Source organism: Myiozetetes cayanensis, unplaced genomic scaffold (genome assembly GCF_022539395.1).
Source record: "Myiozetetes cayanensis isolate MyiCay16 unplaced genomic scaffold, myiCay2020 scf1, whole genome shotgun sequence".
Classification (NCBI taxonomy): Eukaryota; Metazoa; Chordata; class Aves; order Passeriformes; family Tyrannidae; genus Myiozetetes; species Myiozetetes cayanensis.
In genome coordinates this window covers 107,666,864-107,684,944 of record NW_026086604.1, presented here as the reverse complement: position 1 = coordinate 107,684,944, position 18,081 = coordinate 107,666,864, and the positions used below count along the sequence as shown (strand labels likewise).

The 18,081-nt window shown below is 39.5% G+C and overlaps 1 protein-coding gene across 2 annotated transcripts in view; it reads left to right on the top strand.

The window, feature by feature from the left end:
- Positions 1-10,186: 10,186 nt before the first annotated feature.
- The window catches only part of DNAJC13 (DnaJ heat shock protein family (Hsp40) member C13), a 56,774-nt gene continuing 48,879 nt past the window's right edge, over positions 10,187-18,081 (top strand). Inside the window, exons 1-2 of one of the 2 annotated variants that reach the window (XR_007628213.1) lie at positions 10,187-10,379; positions 17,606-17,686. Coding sequence is in view for 1 of the 2 variants with exons in the window: in XM_050310065.1 (XP_050166022.1) it covers positions 17,619-17,686 (68 nt within the window). In the remaining variant the exon portion in view is untranslated. The remainder of the gene's footprint in view (positions 10,380-17,605; positions 17,687-18,081) is intronic. The other variant, XM_050310065.1, reaches the window with a different exon arrangement.

Below are 18,081 nucleotides of genomic sequence, written 5' to 3'. Positions count from 1 at the left end.
AGATGCTGTTGCCACATACAGATACAAGCTTTCTATCATCAATCAATGAAGGACATACTTGTTCTAGGAAACAGCTGTTTCAGGCCTAGCAAGCTTGAAACTTTGTAGTTTTCTAATTTCAAGAAAATCTAGAACATAAAAATTCTAAACTCCCAAGCTATTAATGGATATGACTGTAGTAACTTGAGAAATGACTCATGGCAAGGAAATTCCCACCTCCAAGTTCTCCTTTGAGATCTTGTCCTAGTGTAACTACTGAAAATCATGACATAATGAGAGCTGGTTTATTGTTGCAATAAATTTATACTGCTTTTAATAGTAATCACACTAAAAAAGGCACTTCTTGAGGTAGCTGAAGTTAATGGTCAGAAACTGATTACTGACTGTGTTGCCTTCTACAGAGCAACACACAGAGCAATGCTGCTTGAAGTACACTCAACACATGAAGAACAGACAAGAAAGTACATATGAGATAAAAAATAGTGAAGGGAATGTGAAGATATGTAATACACTTGCAGTCACCTCCTGGAAATCCTCACCTGTGTGATTACTCATCACACACGCAGAGTTCCATTGACTCTGAACATTCACAACAAGAGCACTTGGATAAGCAAAGGCTTGCAGAGGTAGGTCTGCCTAGATAGTAAGGACATGAGCAGTGAAACAAGGAACAACATGGTAAGCTGCAAACATCTGAAATTTTGGGCAGGGCTATTAAGTCTCTCCAGAAGAGAGACTTTCTCTTAAGAAGAAGAAATAAATCATCCTAGGGGAAAATAACCCGAAACCAACCCACAACGAAAGAGTAATATTCTGCATAAGAATGCCTGAAGCCAGTAGCTATATCAGGACCCAAAAATAAAAGGAAATAGAATCCTATGTGATGAGCTTGTTACAATTTGGAACATTGTCAAACACAGCCTCAGGGTTTTTTTTTTAGTTTTGCTTTTAATCAGCAAAGTCCATGCTGTGCCCCTGTTGAGCTAAAATAAATTTAGGGCCAAACTGAACAGTTTGTCTTTTATCTGCCATGTGCTGAGTCATCACTTTGTGCTTCTGTCAAAAGCTGTATTAGTGTTCCTAAAAAACTGAGTGCACCAGATCTCTAAGCACTGGTGAGAGAGAAAAACAAGTTTTATTCAAAGACATAATTGCTAGCCACTTTTACACAAGAAAAGAACAGAAGATAAATAAATAAAATACTTCATTTTCTCTCGAGGACTACCAAAATGCTTAGTTTATTCAAATATAATGAGCTAACAATTCAGTTTTAGGCTATTTCTATATAAAATATGTTGTATACCTTACTGACTTCAAACTTATTTCTGCACAGAAACATTTTCTTGTAAGGGTCAGGTCACTTCAGATCATAAGATGCACATTGAAGTAATTAATCAGCATATCTGGTGTTATGCAAATAATTACCTCTTCATAAAAGATTCAGTTTGAACATGTTCAGTTCAAAAAAGGCTCAGTGCATTTTTTGCTAACAAATCACTTGTTTTTGCAGATTGTGGGGGAAAAGTATCAGTAAAAAGCTTGAATAATTATGAAATTGGTTTATATATTCATGAATTTTATTCTTGACACTCTAATAATGGGAGATATTCCTCTTTTCAAAATGGAATTTGAACTAAAAGCAGAAACAAAAGAATTCTGAGCTTATAGGATAGAGAACATACATAGTCCTTTTCATTGCTGCTATAACATCACCTCAATTGAGGGACAGTTCAAGCATTTTTAAATTTAGTTTACCCTCCTCTCAAGAGGACAGCACTTATTAGCTAATCCACTGATTAAATAAGCACATTACCTGATTTCAGTTCACTTCAGTTAAGTAATTTCTCAAACAACTGATTAATTCATATAATCCAAACTGTTTTATAAGCATAATACAATAATAACTTCTTCTTTTCCATAAATTAAGAGGTGTAAATAAGGATATATTCAAGTTTCTTTTCTTACATGCCTCTCTGCCATACACTAAAAATGGGACAGCAGAAGTTCAGGGAAATTTGGCCAAAAAACAAACTAGCACTAAATATGATTACATAAGTATCCATATGCTTATGCTTAAAAACAACAGCATGTGCCTCATATACCATTTGATGGTCACGATCTGTGTCAAAGCAAAGCAAGAAGTGTGGGAAGATAATATGGATAATATACTGCCTGAAGGGGTGTTAACTTGCTGCATGTATTTTGGGCTTGCTTCTTGTGCTTGCTCAGATTCATCTACTTCTGTTTTCCATTATTTCAGCCAAATGACCCAGTGATCTGGATATTAAAGATTAAATACTCTTTTATCACTGGAAGCTGAAATACCAGTATCTCTGCAATACTGAGAAATAGGTAATGGAACCCCTGATTCCATCATAATGAGAAAACTGAAACCAGCAACAGCATGAGGAAAACGAAGGTGAAACTGTAAAGGCCTAAGGAAAAATATCTACCAACTCAAAAGAAAGCAGAAATTTCCAAATCAGTGCTTCTGCTTATTACAGGAAACAGGAAAGAGTCAGAAAATCATGCTGACCAATGCTCTTTTTATGACTCACTGTGTCCAGCATTCTTACACTGTAGATGTCATCCAGTAACAAGGGAAAGGCACTCTATTAGCTTCTCTATGTCCCATGTTTGCAATGCAGTTTAGCACTATTGCAGTATAATGCTACACTCTCCTTCTGTTGTTAACATGGATGTAATCTTATTATCACTGTAAATAACTCATCACCCAAGCTTTCTAAGCACCTGTGCTCCTTCTTCAAAGCCTTCTTCCAAGGAGAGGGTGTGTTGCCTAGTAATGTGCCCCACCCTCATTCAGACCAGCACTAGTGATCACTGGTGTTGCACAGAGAATTTAATACATTTCTCACATGAATGACCAAACCTCTTGCCTGTGAACAATAAGGGTGAGAACATGCCTATAGGGAATACCAGTGAGCCCACCTACATGGGTTCAATCACTTTATTTTTCTCCATGGGCTCCACCATGTTATTATTTGTATGTGCACCAATGATTCATGTGCCAAAGACAATGTCTTAATCTGCTGCCTTTTCCTGCCAAGATGAAAGATCAGGTCCATGGTTCAGCAAAAAGCCTCCTCAGTGCACTACCCAAATGCCAGCAGCCACTCACCTCTGTTTGTCTGGATCCTGCTTGCTCCAAGTCTCCTTGGTGCTACAGGGACAAGGAGGTCAGTGACTTGTGTGCCAGCTGGAGCTTGTTGGCCCCGTAGTACCAAGGAGACTTGGTGACTGCCTGCCCTGACCTACAGGTTCTGGTCCATCCAACAGTCTGAGATGGCAGCGGGCTTTAATGTTTTAATATCAGAATTACTTATTTGTAGATATTTGACGTTACACTGAATATTTATTTAGAAGAGTGATGCAGCATTATGCTGAAATCACAAACAAACATGACACAGTGACTGTCAGGGACTCCAGTATTTCACTGAAATAAAGTCCTGAAAGTTGTCAGAGGGAAAAGCATTATGTTAGTTGTTATTTGGAGATACAGAGTCAAGGACTGGGTAGGGTAATTGTCCATGACCTTTCAGACCTGAGATCTGTCTGCATGGAGGAGGAGGCACAGCTCCCAGGATCAAGGCTTTTTCTGTCTCTGCCAGGGGTTTCAGGTTTAAACACCAATTAAATAAGTCGCACCTTCTGCCATCAGGGTGTGACATGCCAGTTCTGCCATGTAGGGAGAAACCAGGGCTTTGTGTGCCATTCCTTGCAGTGGGTAGTTATACCAAGACATAAAGCTACACATAGGAATATCGTCTAAAATACCATTGTTGATGATTCTTAGGCATTCTGATTCTGACTGAAGTGAGGTAAAAGCAAAATCACTAGTTAATTTTCTGTTTTCCATGGCAAAAAGGGACAGTGGTAGGGAGAGAGCAGCTTAAGTTAAACTGTGTACAGTAAGATGTGTATACTACAAACCACATATACACAAGGCTATACGAACCTTTGAAATAGTTGTAAACAGTTTCTGTGAAGATCAGGGGTAGATATTAAGCAGCAGCATGCAAAATGTGCAGAGTAGCAGGTGTTGGGCATCCCATTTTCTCTGCCATGGTGCTGGAGCCAGGTGTGTCTGGTGAAATCTCATAATGAAACAACTGAAAGCTTAGAGAAGTTGAACACAGCTCAGCAAAACAGCTTTTGAACTAATGTGGACTTCCTGACTGCCAGTAAACAGATAATTACACTCTTTGTTTTATTATTAAATTATGTTGTTGGATTGAACTTTTATGAAAACAAAATACATTTTTTTTTAAATCCATAAAGAAAACGTGCTCTGCTTGTGGATCCTGCATATAGGGAATTAAGCTATTGTTGTTGTTGGGGGTCTCTCACCAGTGCACAGATAATGCTTGAGATTAAATTGTTATAAAAACAATACAACTTCCACATATTATGAAACTTGGATCTTTCAGCCAGAACCCTTTTCATTGCTGCTGCTGTTATTAGTAGTGATCTATTTACATAACTTTAGCTGATGAAAACTGTATTGCATAAGCAGAGAACCTGTTGTTTGGTTTTCAGAGGTCCTTTTGATTTAGATGAACAAACTTACCTGGAAGGCACTGCAGCTATAGATACACTCAAGGAGTAACACTGTGATTCTGAGTAGTTCTACCCAAAAATTCTTATGACTGAATTTCTCTACTGTCCCACTAATTCTCACTGCTCCTGAAACATTTTAGTGTTCAGAATCACTTTTCTTTTTCTTTTTTTTTTTCTTTTTTGTTACTGAACATAATTCTTGGCCACTTTGTCAATGCCCAGTTTCTCACATGAGTAGCATTCCTAGTCCTGAGCTAGCATTTTAATTTAACTTAGCCCTTTTAATAAGAATCAACCTTTAACAAATAAATTGACAAAGTTGACAATTCCATGTCTTAAGTATGGGAATTTCACAGGATTGGAGCATGTTCTCAAATACATAAGACATGTAAAACATGACATGACACACTGTCACGTAGATCAAGAAGTTGAAGAAGCCTGCAAGGTACATTGTTATCTGGTTTGGTTCTCCTGTCCATAAAAAGAGACAGGGAGAGATCAATTTCGCTGCCTTTTTTCTTCTTTTTAGGGGAGAAGTGTGCTTTTGCAAAAAAATGAGTAATTTTTAAGGGTTGTGCTGGGATATTTGGACATTATACACAAGATTATACAGAAAAAGAAACGTTACTGTACTTTCAACTAGTCAGATATTAGAAGCAGAAGGATGTTGTGAAAATAAATTAATTCATGCTCCTGAAGCACTCCGTGTACTGAAGAATGTCACAGAAATGTCAATATGAAAATGAGTAAATCTGAAGCTTGAATAATAGAGTTGGTATAGTATACACTAAATAAATCTTGGGCCAGCAAACTGAGCAATGTGAATAGAAGACAGTCTAGCATGCATGTGTATTCAACGAGTCCTTTCATCTCGTGGAGTAAATAAGGCAAAGTTCCCATGGAAAAATATAGCACATAAGCACGCAACTATTTGCAAAGGCAATCCTAATCTTCTGGAATTTTTTAACTCTTAAATACTTTTGGTTTTACAATGACAATATTGCATAGTTGTTTATGTGTGTAAATGTATAATTCTCCAGGTTTAAGACTCTACATAATTATGATTTGGGATTATATCATATACCACATCTAGATCTGTAACACAGATCTCTGACAAGAATATTAACAGTAACTAAAACCAGAATTAAGTTGGCATCCACTAGAGGGATATTAAATAGCTGTGAGCATTAGTTTTCTCAGCCTGAGTTATCCTGCAGAAACCGTGGTTTCTAGTTTAGCTGACTCTTTGTGTGCTGCCTCTTTTGTCCTGTCTTTTTCAGCCTGTTGCTCTGTTAAACCCTTTCTCCTGTTCCTTGATTCTTCCTAGCATCCTCTCAGCTTCTATTCCTCAACTCAGTCCATCTCCTTCTCTAGACATTCCAGTCCTTCTCAGCTACTTGTATCATTAACAGTGTTTCCCTATGCCAGATCTAGGTATTTCAAGGTATTTCCTTACTCTTCTCTTTTTGCTTTCCCTCTTCTGTGAGTTGTCTGCACCAATCTTCTGGAGAAGAAGTCCTCTTCTCCCTATATAGGCACTTGTTCTGTTAACAGTAAAATTTTCCAAAATTGTAGCCTCACAGCGCTTCCTGTCTCCCCAGTTCTCAGGTCTAGCCTGTCGAAGCTGACTGATCATCACCTCTCTCTCAGCTGTTTTCTTTCACATGCAATAAATAACACATTTCTCCTTTACTTTTTCCTTTGAAAAAATATAACCACACTTTTAAAAAATATTGTCATTCTCTTAGTAGCTGTTACATTATTGTGAATTGTTATTTAGTTCCATGAAATGACTCATTTTACTATGAATGGCATCTGAGTTATTAAGTAAATCTGTTTTAGTGACTTTTCTTACACCAGATGCACCCACATGAACTACTGCATTGCAGCTAATATTGGAACCTATCTATTGGAAGGCAAAAGAGTTAAAAGATAATCTGTAGGTTATCTTTCAAAGACACTCCAAAAAGACCAGGTTACGCAGGACTGTAGGTGTACATAGAGATCAAAAGTTGTTATGGGAGTATTTACTGCTCATTTTGATGCCAAAAATAAAGGATTATCCAAACAGGAGTTATTGTAGCCAAAGGGAATGCTATAAATATAAATACAGATTGGAATGAATCACTTTATTGAGGGTGCTTATTAGTTATTCAACAAAATTTATCATGAAGCTAATTAGCTTAGGCTAAGGTATTATCAAGCTATTAGCTGAGATAACAAACAAGTTATCATTTGACGAGTCTATCACGAAATTTAGAATTATTAAAAGGGAGCATCCAGAAGTTCCCTTTTAATTAATGGCACAGAGAAGATAAGTTATCAATACTATCTGCACATACTTTTAGACAAAATATATCAACTTACATACAAATTCGATGTGAGCTTTGAACTGCTGGCAAACTGTCAGCATAGTCTCAATGCATCTTTGGGATAGCAAAGAGTAGAAGACCGGGGCAGTAATGTGGGTCTGATTTTCCCAAAGATCCTCTGTGTAACCTACATTTTGGTATCTGCAACAAATTAGGAGTAAAAGTGACAAGATTCAGAAAAGAGGCATGGTATTTAAGTAGTTTCAGGTGGGACTTGTACATTTCCCTCTCCCTTGTCCCTTTCAAAATCTTTGTGTTATCCTCTCTCAGTCAAGTCCTATAAATAGTCATCACAGGATATTGTTACTGTTATTTGGTCATCTAAAAATTACAATTAGTAAGTACATTTCCCCTTAATTATCCTAAATTTATACTAAGCTGTGGTGTACCACTTAGACACAGTGTGTAAGAAGGCTGGACAGATCCTCATTGCTTCATGGCAGAAAAACAGAAGTCAGTCTCCGAGTAGATGGTCCTGCACCCTCCAAATATATTGTGAACTATTCCTGGTATGTACTATTTCCAGTTCTAGTAGGAACTTATTTTCTTGTAAGACAAGGAAGGGTGGAAGAATCTCTCCTTTCTCCAAACAGATGACACAGAATTCTGTCCCATCATTCAAGACAGTATTAGGAAAGGAAGTTAATTTGTCCGTTGCTTGCTGCTTGCAGGCTAGGTAGAAACTTGTTCTTTGTTATTGCTAGAAACCACAATAAAATATTTACTATTTTTAAAAATATTTAAATATATCTTTAAAATATTTAAAAATATTCAGATCTCTGCTATTATAAGTTGTATTTACAATCATTGTATTTACTGTTGCTGTAGAGAATCCTAGCACTGGCTCTCTCCTGTATCTGTACTGTAGTATTCTTGAAGAATTCAGCCATCCTGAACCCCAGTCTGTCAGAATAGGTGCTGATCACCAAAATAGCTGGTGGAGTATTAATTATTTAGTAGTGGACCAGAACTCTTCCTTCCTTCCTTCCAGATTTCAATAATAGGATGGCAAGGAGAGACCTTGCTCTCTAGCTTGGAGATGGCCCGAACTCTTTTGGAAATTAAAGTATTTGAATAGCAAAGGTCAGATTGACATTTGCAGTACTTCAGATGAAAGATCTAGAAGAAATGAATATGGGTTTGCTTCTCCAAAGTGGATCGAAGCAATTTAACATTTTATCTTTCAAGAAGGCATCAAAACTATGTTTTGTTATTCTTATTTTAATAATGATAATTGCTCTAATATGATTCCTGACTCTGTAAGTGACTGGGAAAGCTAAGGGCCAAACACTACCTGTGTCAGACACGGGTAATAATAAATCTGTCATTGGCATTAACAGAGTGAGGATTTTGTTCACTTTCTTTTTAACAGTTTTTGAAAATAAAATCGTAAACTTTTCTATTGGAAGAAGGTGTTGAAAACACAATTTTTGTATTCCAGATTTCCACAAACCTAAAGTTAAACAGAAAAAATGGGACCCTATCTTTAAAAATATAAAGTTGTATCACATCCCAAGAAAAAAAGCGAACTAGAATGCTGTTGTCTGCACATAGTGTAATTTCAGACATGCTTTACAATTAAACAGTTAGGAAATCCTGGCCTACTTTAATTTCTGAGAGATATTGTACCATGTTGTACAATATCACTTCCATTACTGCCTGTTTCAACTGCTAAACACACATTTCTTGTTTTATTTTTTTCTCAATAAATTTCAAAATTATTATTTCACTTTCTCTCATATTTTCTCTTTCTTGACCTGGATCCTCCTTTCCTTTTATCCGTCATTTGCATTACAAAGCTAACATCACTACTTACACAAAAGCATGTCCAAAAATAGAGGAAAACACATAATTACTGAAATACTAGCTTGAGCTGAATAAATATGCTGAAATATAATCTGTGCTGTCTGATTAAAATCTATTAAAATACTGATTACTACTTTGTTACACTGTTATGCAAATGTCATTCTTTGTTCTCAAGTAATAAACATCTCACAAGCTGCTGCTTTACTTGATGTGCTTTACCTACCTATATTAACACTGCAAAAATTACTAACACAAAATATAACCCCCATGAACAAAAAAATACTCTAAGCCAACTAATCAAGAAAACCATAAATCGCTCTAAGCCTGCCCTAAAACTTTTCCATGCACTCAGCCAAACTCTTCTGAGTCATACGACCTCCCTCTGAAGTTAGATTTCTGCAATTCCTAGTATATTAATAAAACATTAAATCTTTTTTTCCCTTTTAGTTGTAACCAAAAGCAATTTATCAGCTTCCCAAAAGTAATGTTATTTTCCCATTAGCGTTATTGTAGCACGGTGTCCCAGATTGAGAGAACTAGAGTTATCAAAGGAATGACTTACTAGTATTTAAATGTCTTACGTAAAATGTAAGACACAAAGGGTAGTTTATAGGATGATGAAAAGGATATTAAAAAGTAGCAATTAACCGCCTGGCTGTGATTTTGATCTTTTTTTCTCCAAGATAATTTGTTCCAGTTACAATTTGTTCCTCATTTCTCTCTTCATCTGTAGACTTTAATGACACTATTTTAAAGGAAGGGCGTTTTTAAAGGTAAGATCACACCTTCCAATGCGAGTCATATTTCAAAATATTCAAATATTCAAAATATTAACGCAAAAAATTCGGAATTTTAAGGAGATGTTACAATGCTGCCAATAGATTTTCAGCATTTTGGGCAAATCTTACACGTGGTACAGAGGGTGGGGAAGTTGACGGGGAGCCCAAGGGTGCTGTAAGAATTCTCGAGGATGGTTAGCCAACCACATGAACCAGTGATTCAGCTTCGGCAACGTTAACATGGCACTTAACGCTGCTTTTACAACCGCACAAATAATTAGGGTAACAATTAAAAGGCGTGTTTTTGATTGCTCGACGTGCCTTCCACGGCTCGGCGCCGCACACGCTCGGCCCTGAAACCGAGACTCGGCCACACTTCTGAGGGGACGGGCGAGGGGGAAGCTGCACCCGGCGCCTCAGCGCGTGCGCAGGGAACGGCCTCGGTTCCCGGCAGAACAGGGCAGGGCAGGGCAAGGCGGGGCAGGGGGCGAGGGTGGGGCGGCAGGAAGGCAGGAAGGCAGGCGGGCAGGCGGGCAGGAGGGCGGGCGAGGCGGCGGCGGCGGCGGAAGGAGAAGAGGGAGGCAGAGCCCATCAGGTGACTGCGTCCCGTGACGGCCCCGGGCCCGACGGCGGCTGCGCCGAGGGGGCGGTGTCGCTGCCCGAGCTAAGATGGCGGCCTCCAGCGCCGAGCTCTGAGGCAGCGGGAGCGGTGTCGCGGCTGCCGCCCGCCCGGCCGCCCTGGGGCTGAGGGGCGAGGGCTCCGCTCGGCGCCCCTTCGCCCTGATCGCTGGGAAAGCGCGGTGCTGGTGGGGGCAGGTCCGGGCAGCGCGGGCTCCCCGGCCAGGTAAATCCCGGCGGCGGGGGAGGTGAAGGGGCGGTGGCGGCGGCGGCCCCCGCGGCGGCCCCCGCCTCCTTGCGCAGCCCCGGGCGCTGCTCGGGGTCGGGTGGGCGGGCGGGGCGGTGTGGGAAGTGTGGGCAGGGCTGGAGGCAGCGCTCGCTCTGCTCCTGGGGGCTGATGCTGACCCGGCGCAGCCCCGGTCCCTGCCCCAGCCGTGAGGGGCCGGGGCGGTGAGCGGGCGTCCCTCGTCCCCAGCACAGCGGTACCTGTGTCATCACAAGCCGCTCTCAAGCCCTTCGCTTCCTGTATCCGAGCACGGGAGCGCGCTGGGGTTTTTTTCCAGCCTCAGCCTGCCCAGTCCATCTCTCGGAGTGCCCTGCACCTGATGCGGCTTCTGTAGCCGCCGGGCAGAATTCATTCTCTTTCTTGGATGAGTACTGGCGTGTCCATTTAGAAAATATACGTTATTTACCTCCTCCTGGCCTCGGATAAAAATATACCCATCATGACATGCTTTGGGAAATAATTTATGAAGGGTGAGAGAGATGTGGAGGAGATTTGTGCTCACAGAGATGAGATTTGATTTCTTTTTTGAGTGCTAACAGTATTCGTGATGAGCATGAGCAGAACTAAATGTATCTTTCAGAAAATCTGCTCTTAATGCACTTATTTTTCCTAGAGTGTTTGAATTTCTCCCATGGATGCTTTTCACTTTTTGTTTTCTGGAAGTCAAAACAATAGGCATGCTGAATGGTTTTCTGTCTGCAGTGAGCTGCCAGCAGTGTTTGGGACAGGTTTTCCTGTTGGGTGGAATAGAGCTTGCACCTTGATAGATGTGTATGTACTGAGGGCCAAGCTCTGGACCATAAATACATTATCCTAGCACTTCAGTTTGGATGGAAGGGCTTTTTTCTCTTTTCAACTTGGTGCTCTCAAGCTGAGGGAATGTTTGAGCATTCTGCTTGAGGGGAAACAAAAGCATATAAGCTTATTTGGGGACTTCCTATTAATGCACTTTATCTGTGCTATGTGGCTACTTTTGAAGTTAATGTGATCTGAAATGTATTTTCCCTTTTTCTCCTCTGCTCTTTCACAAATATCCATGATGGTCTGAGGAGATGAAGTTAGGTAGATAACTACTTTGTTTCCTGTTACTTAGCACTGATTAAATAATACTGGATTTCAGAAAATATTCCTTGTTAGAGAACTTAAGTTCTTTGAAGTCTTTTCTTGATTATTACACAATTGTCTGCATAAGCAACTTGTGTGTTGTGAGATATGTAGAAAAGGAGGGAAGCTGTTGAACAGACTGCTACTGACTCAAGTTTCATTTTAGGATTGCATTAGGAAGATGCTCTTCAAACAGTCTGCCATGAATAAGCTCAAAATAACGGGGCCATTATTATAGGTGTAAAAACTGTGCTTGGCTCCAGCCTGCTTCAGTTCATCGATATGCAGCTTGGTCTAATTCCTGCCTGCTGTGGGCAGCCAAGTGGCAGAACACTTAACTGGAAACTACTGTCTCCTTTCCATTATCACGGATGGTTTTTTCCACTTGCAACAAATTTCTGAGTGTTTGGAGACTCAGAGCTGCGTTTCTGTCCCTGTATGGTATAGGCTTTCCAGGAACTTTACCCTTGAATTTTAGCTTTGTTGGACGACATTTCTAAAAAGATTTATTTCGTATGTATTGCTTGATCCTCTGTGTGTCATGTGGCTTTTTTCATAGTTTCCAAATACATATTTGTCCTGAGGGACTGAATCACTGTGTGTTTCCAGATTTTAAGTGTTGTGCTGGGGATTGGTCTTGAGGCCCAGGTCTGTGTTTCAGACTGAGGAGGTGACTTTGCTTTTAACTACATTTTGAAGCTCAGTAAGTTAAACTTCCTGACTTAATAATTCTTCAGCTGGCATTCAACAGTATCTTGAGGTGTTAACTTTCAACTGTTCAACTTCTTGATTTGCTTCCAAAAATCTATTCTGTCAAAGAAATTAACCACTGTCTTGCCTCACTAATAAAACAGAACAATATTCTGATGAAATATGACAAGATGGCTAAACTATGACTGAAAGGAGCACTTTTTTTACTTCCCCCCATTAGTTAGTAAACCCTTTTATTCTGATACTCACCTGTCTAGCTGGTGAATCAGAAGGGTTCACTGATCCAGCAGAATGCTAATGTAGATGGAAAAGAAAAACAGAATCTTTCCCACTTGTTTTTGTCCTTAACACTGGTTCTCAGTGAGGGAATGGGAGCAGTCAACTGGAGGAGGGACACTAATATTGTCACCATCATTTTGGGTAGTAGTAAGGTTAAAAATCCCAGCCTGTTTATGTTCTGGATCGTGGGAGGTAGGATTGCTGCTATCACTGAGGCAGGCTGCACTCAGCCTCTTCTAAGGATCTTGTGGGCCTTATCTCTTTCTCCTCTTACAAAAAGGACTAAGAGTTCCTGCACAACAGATTAAGAAATGTGAGTTTTCACAGCTAATTAGACTAGTACTTTAAGAGAAGAGTACTGTTCTGGGAAGTGAAAGAAATTTAGTGCTTGTTAAAAAGCACCTGTGTGAAAGTAAAACTCTACCAGTTAGTGCACACAGCAGTGAAAGAGGCAGATGAAACCTAGACAACTAAAACATTTTAGTGCAGAAAAACTCATTTATTTCAATAATGCCTTTAAAGCTACAGAGGTGTAGATGACTTGGAATCAGGCTCCAGACCTCTGAGCTAGAAGGTAGATATGTAGATCCGCAAATTAACAGAACCTTGGAGATTTTTTTCAGTGCTTTGTTCTCTTATTTTTTCTAGTTGATCCCTTATTTTATGCTCATAGTACATCTTGTCTCTCTCAGAAAATTCACACTTAAGCTTGCTATGGGTATCTGTCCCTGTGTAGTCAAGACTTTCCAGGAATTCTAACTTGTATTTAGCTGTGCTGGAATAAATTTTTGAAAAGAAATCTCAGTTTCTTATCTGCATTTCTCTTCCTCTTTCCCCCAAGAAATCTCAGTTTCTTGTCAGCGTTTCTCTTTCTCCTCCTCCCAGTGTAACAGAATAATATACATGTCTGAGACTCTGAATCCTACCTTAGCATTGACTAAACCTTCATTTAGGAAAGATCTGCAAGTTTTGTGAAAGTAGAGGAATAATTTGATCAGGAAAAAAGTCAATCTGAATTCTGCACTAAACTTTGGACCCATGTCCAAACTTCTGACTTTATTTAAACTGAAGGGCACTTATGTATAATTACAGCTATGCCTGTTGCTTTGATGCCTGCAAGGTCACAGCTTTGTTTCTAGCTTTACAAGTGCTACTTTGAGACGAACTTTTCTCAATTTCCTGAAATAGATTGTTTTCCCAGATGGTAGTTTTGTCTGAAGAATGGGAAATCCTGGAAAAGTGGAAAGTGCATGCAAGTTTAACACAGCTTGTGTAATACATCTGCTTGTGTAAAAGGTCCCTTTGAACTAAAACTATTCTGTGATTCTGTATAGCTTAAACTCTGAGGCAGGGGGAGTCCTGGAAGCAGTCCAGGCCCCTTAGTTCAAGGGGTTGCTATTTCTGGTACATGAGGCACGCAAAAATGTAGTTTCAGCTCTTCCCCCAAAGCTGTTTCACTGCTATTTACAGTACTAAAAGGACCAAATAGGAAAGTATTGCTGAACTTCTGTCCTGTGAAAAAACTGATTAAAATGTCTGGGACATATTTTGGGGAAGTGTTTAGTTAGGCTTCCAAAAGAAGTTCCAAGTCATAGACAATATTTTGCATGCAGGAACCTCAGATTATCTGACTAGGCTACATTCAGCATGGCTGAACTCTCTCAACCAAACAAAACATGCTTGTAAACTGCTACTTTCAAGTACTCGTTTGCCTCTGCTCCAGTGGAAATGGGACCACACAACTAGGCGTTGTGGTATCAAGCCTTTGAGAACCGTGAATATGGGATATGGAATGGCTGTGCTGCAAAGTGTTCAAAATAACCTTCGAAGTTTTGATTTTTTGACTCCTAGATACCAAAGGACACTTAAGATGATTATTAAAATTGCAGCTGTATTGTCATGGATACTTTTATGAGTGAAATAAAGAATTTAACTCAATTTTTGTGTAAAGTCAGTCAACTTTTTGAAGGTTTCTTGAATACAGGAAGAAGAGGTAAAGGTAACTAGAATGTTCTCTTACTTTAGGAAATTAAAGTGATAAGGCTAAGCAGGCCACTGTAGCTTACACTGGCAATATGGCTAAACTTGATTAATGATAAATCCCGATGTGTTCTGCAAAGTCAGTAGTGTCTTAGGTGCTAAAATTACAGTGTATCACATTGTAGATAGTACAGCAAGAATGATGCCAGACTGGCAGAACCAGTGAAGGAAGAAAACTTGATTTCTTCTAAAATGTCCGTCTTTGGCATGAACTGTTTCTTTATCTTGCACTTCCTGTGGAGCTAAAGACAACTGAAAAATGATTGCTGGACCTCAACGTAGCAGCTCAGAACACTAGGCTATTGTTAGCCTTTCTCACTGTTAAATTGCTGGAAAATGTGTACAAGAAATAATTGTTACTAGATTTTGGCATACATTGCCTCTGTGGTAGTCTTCTCAGTGGGAGGGATAGTGACAATCGCTGTCCAGAAGCACAATGAGTAAAGCATCAAAGCTTAATGATTTTAGTAGCTTTGATCTAAACAAAAAAGTCTTGAGAATTTGTCACTTCCACTTCACCTACAGTACTTCATGTATCAGTATCCTGAATCCAGTTAGATACTGGTGTTAAAATTACTGGAAGCTGCTGGTAGTTCATAAATGAGTGTTTCTCAGTTCTGTATTATTAAGCGTAGATGTTTGCAACGGGAGAACATCTTTCTTTAAATACCCTAGAGCAAGTGGTGTTCAGGAGGTTTGGGAGACTTCATAGAGCTGGTCAGAGGAGTCTGGTATTGGTGAAACTGGAATTACGGATAAATAGATCTTTTAATCCCATACTTAGTGGAGCTAGTCTTGTTATAAGCCTCTTATTTTATTTTTACTAATACATTAGTCAATGTCAAGAAAATGGCTTTGAAAGAAGGGTATGAAGATTGAGTGTCTGGCGCTTTGTTCTGAAAGATAACTTTGAAACACAAAATGATCAGACCCAAAGGGTGCTACTGTACAGTAAGTAGTTTGGATAGAGTGTACTGTTTTTACTTCAATCCATGGCAATAATAATACAATATAGTTCTTAAACCAGGTGAAATGAAGAATATGAGGAATAATCACAGGATGCTTTGGGTTGGAAGGGATCTCAAAGAACATCTAGTTCCAACCCCCCTACTGTGGTTGGGGACACTTCCAGTAGACCCAAGTTGTTCAAACCCAAATCCAACCTGGCCTTGAGCAATTCCAGGGACAGGGCAGTGGGACATCCAGAGCTTCTCTGGGTCACCAGCTGAGGGTCCACTGTCCACGTCACTGACAAAGATGTTAAAACAGTGCCAGTCTGAATACTGACCTCTGAGGAATGCCACTTGTCACTGTTATCCACTTAGACACTGGGCTGTTGACTGCGACTCTTTGAGTGCAACCATCCAGCCAGTTCCCTATCCACTGAGTGGTCCATCTGTCAAATCCGTGTCTCTTCAGTTTAGAGGCAAGAATGTCATGTGGGACAGTGTCAAATGCTTTACGCAAGTCCAGGTAGGTGTCAGCAATCAGTAGTAATAATGCTGTTGTATATCTTGCTCCTCACGAAACTTTGTTTCCAAAAACTAGATTTAGAGAATTTAGCTTGCCACTGGTCATTGGAGTATTAACTCTGAAAATTTGACTCAAAGATTGAAATATGTAAATACTGATTTTCTCTCTTTCCAGAGGCAGGACCTCAAGTTCTCTTCAGTAGGTAGTGATGATTGTGCTGCTTCTTCACCTGAGGGAAGGAATTCTCAAGTTCATTTCAATCAGGCTATCCATTCTTCATGTTTATGACTCCATAACTGCTGCAGTCTTTGTTCAGAAAGAAAATAGCCTGGAGTTGTAGAGGGTAGAAATTAGCGATGAGGTAATGTTACAGGTCATCCATCTCAAAGTAAGAAATCTTTCTTTGCCAAATCAAGTAGAGTTAGCTGAATGTAAAAAGATAACTGGGGTTGTAATCTAACTTTGAGTCAGTGGGGTACTGACTGGGGTTGGGTTACCTTAGAGTTGCTTTGGGCAACCTGAGTTCTTGCAGACCCAATCAACAAGCGCCCGATGTTTTGGGGATGCCACCACGTTAATTGTGTGAACCTAAGAGTAGTACCGGTCATTAATCAGTGACAGGGAAGCCTGTTTTGACACATTTGAAAATAAAACTAATGCTGTAGATAAAACTGAGAGTGACAGCTTCACTTCTGTACTTGAGCAGACATTCCCTGATTAAGTGCCTTGCCTATGGCATTGTGAAGTAAAAAGAAAGTTAATTTCCTTAATACTGAACATGCATCTGTTTCAGTCATGGAAGACAGTGTTCAGAAACATTCCTTAGAACTTAGCAGCCTTAAAAGCAATGATCCACTCAAGCAGCTGTGGACAAGTTTCACTAAATCCTGAGTGTGTCTTTAGGGAATAGATATTCTTATGTAAAATAAGCATGTCAGGATGTTAGTGGTGAGATTGCTTAAACTTTTACATCACAGGAGGGGTACTTAGTCAGCTCTTTAAACACAGCGCTTAGCTAATAAGTTTCTCAACTTCAGATTGTGTTTCAGACTGGAAAACAAGCTGATATCCAGATATCTCCTTGCTGTTTATTTCAAAATTGCAATAAGAATTTGGCTTAGCTGGAGTTATGGTTATAGGGTTCTCATATAATTTTGATACTAAACAATTTTTAGGGGTAAAGCATTCTGGAGATGATATAAAATTCACTTGAATGCGAATCTGCAAAGGTGCAGTGAAAGTAGAGTGATGGTAATAGGGCAAACAGGACATAAATTACTGGAACCTGATACCATTAAAGAGTAGCTAGTGTAACAAATTCAGTAGAGAAACTAATAATTCCTGTGCAGCACCATTTGCAACTTAGTCCATGGATTGTTTGATAAACTTAAGTATTCCTAATTTTTTTTGTTGTGTGTGTGTGTGTGTGGAATTGACAAAGCAGTGACTTGAGTGTTTAAAACCCCCAGTCTTTTTGTTTTGAAGCGTATTGATGATTAGTGAACTTAGGTTTTAAATAAAAATCCTTAGTACTAACAGGATGTCTCCTTTGTTTTCAGGTCTTGGCGCAGAATGAATATAATTAGAGAAAACAGAGATCTTGCTTGTTTCTACACAACGAAACATTCATGGAGGGGAAAGTAAGTAGTTCGAAGTTTGTTACTTTTGGGGAGTTTTTTTAATGTTTTGTGTGACACTTCTACCTGTTACTGGATTTAAGTGCATCCAGCTGATGGGTGAAAACTGAACTAAAGGTTCCTGCTGCTCAGTCTCTGAACTGACTGTATTTTCACTAGAATCAGTTTGGATTTTAAATATTGCATTTTAACCTTTCTCTGAGGTGTAGCTCTGAAATGAACCACCTGACTTACTCAGTTTCTGAGTCTCTTGAACTTACTATGTAAAGCACTAATTTGAAAGTGGAAATGCTTCTTAGAACAGATTTGGAGAGGAGCAGTGTCTTATGTACTTTAATAGATGAGGGTCATTAGTCCACACGTTTCCTTAACGTGTTGTGTAATAGATTATCTATTAA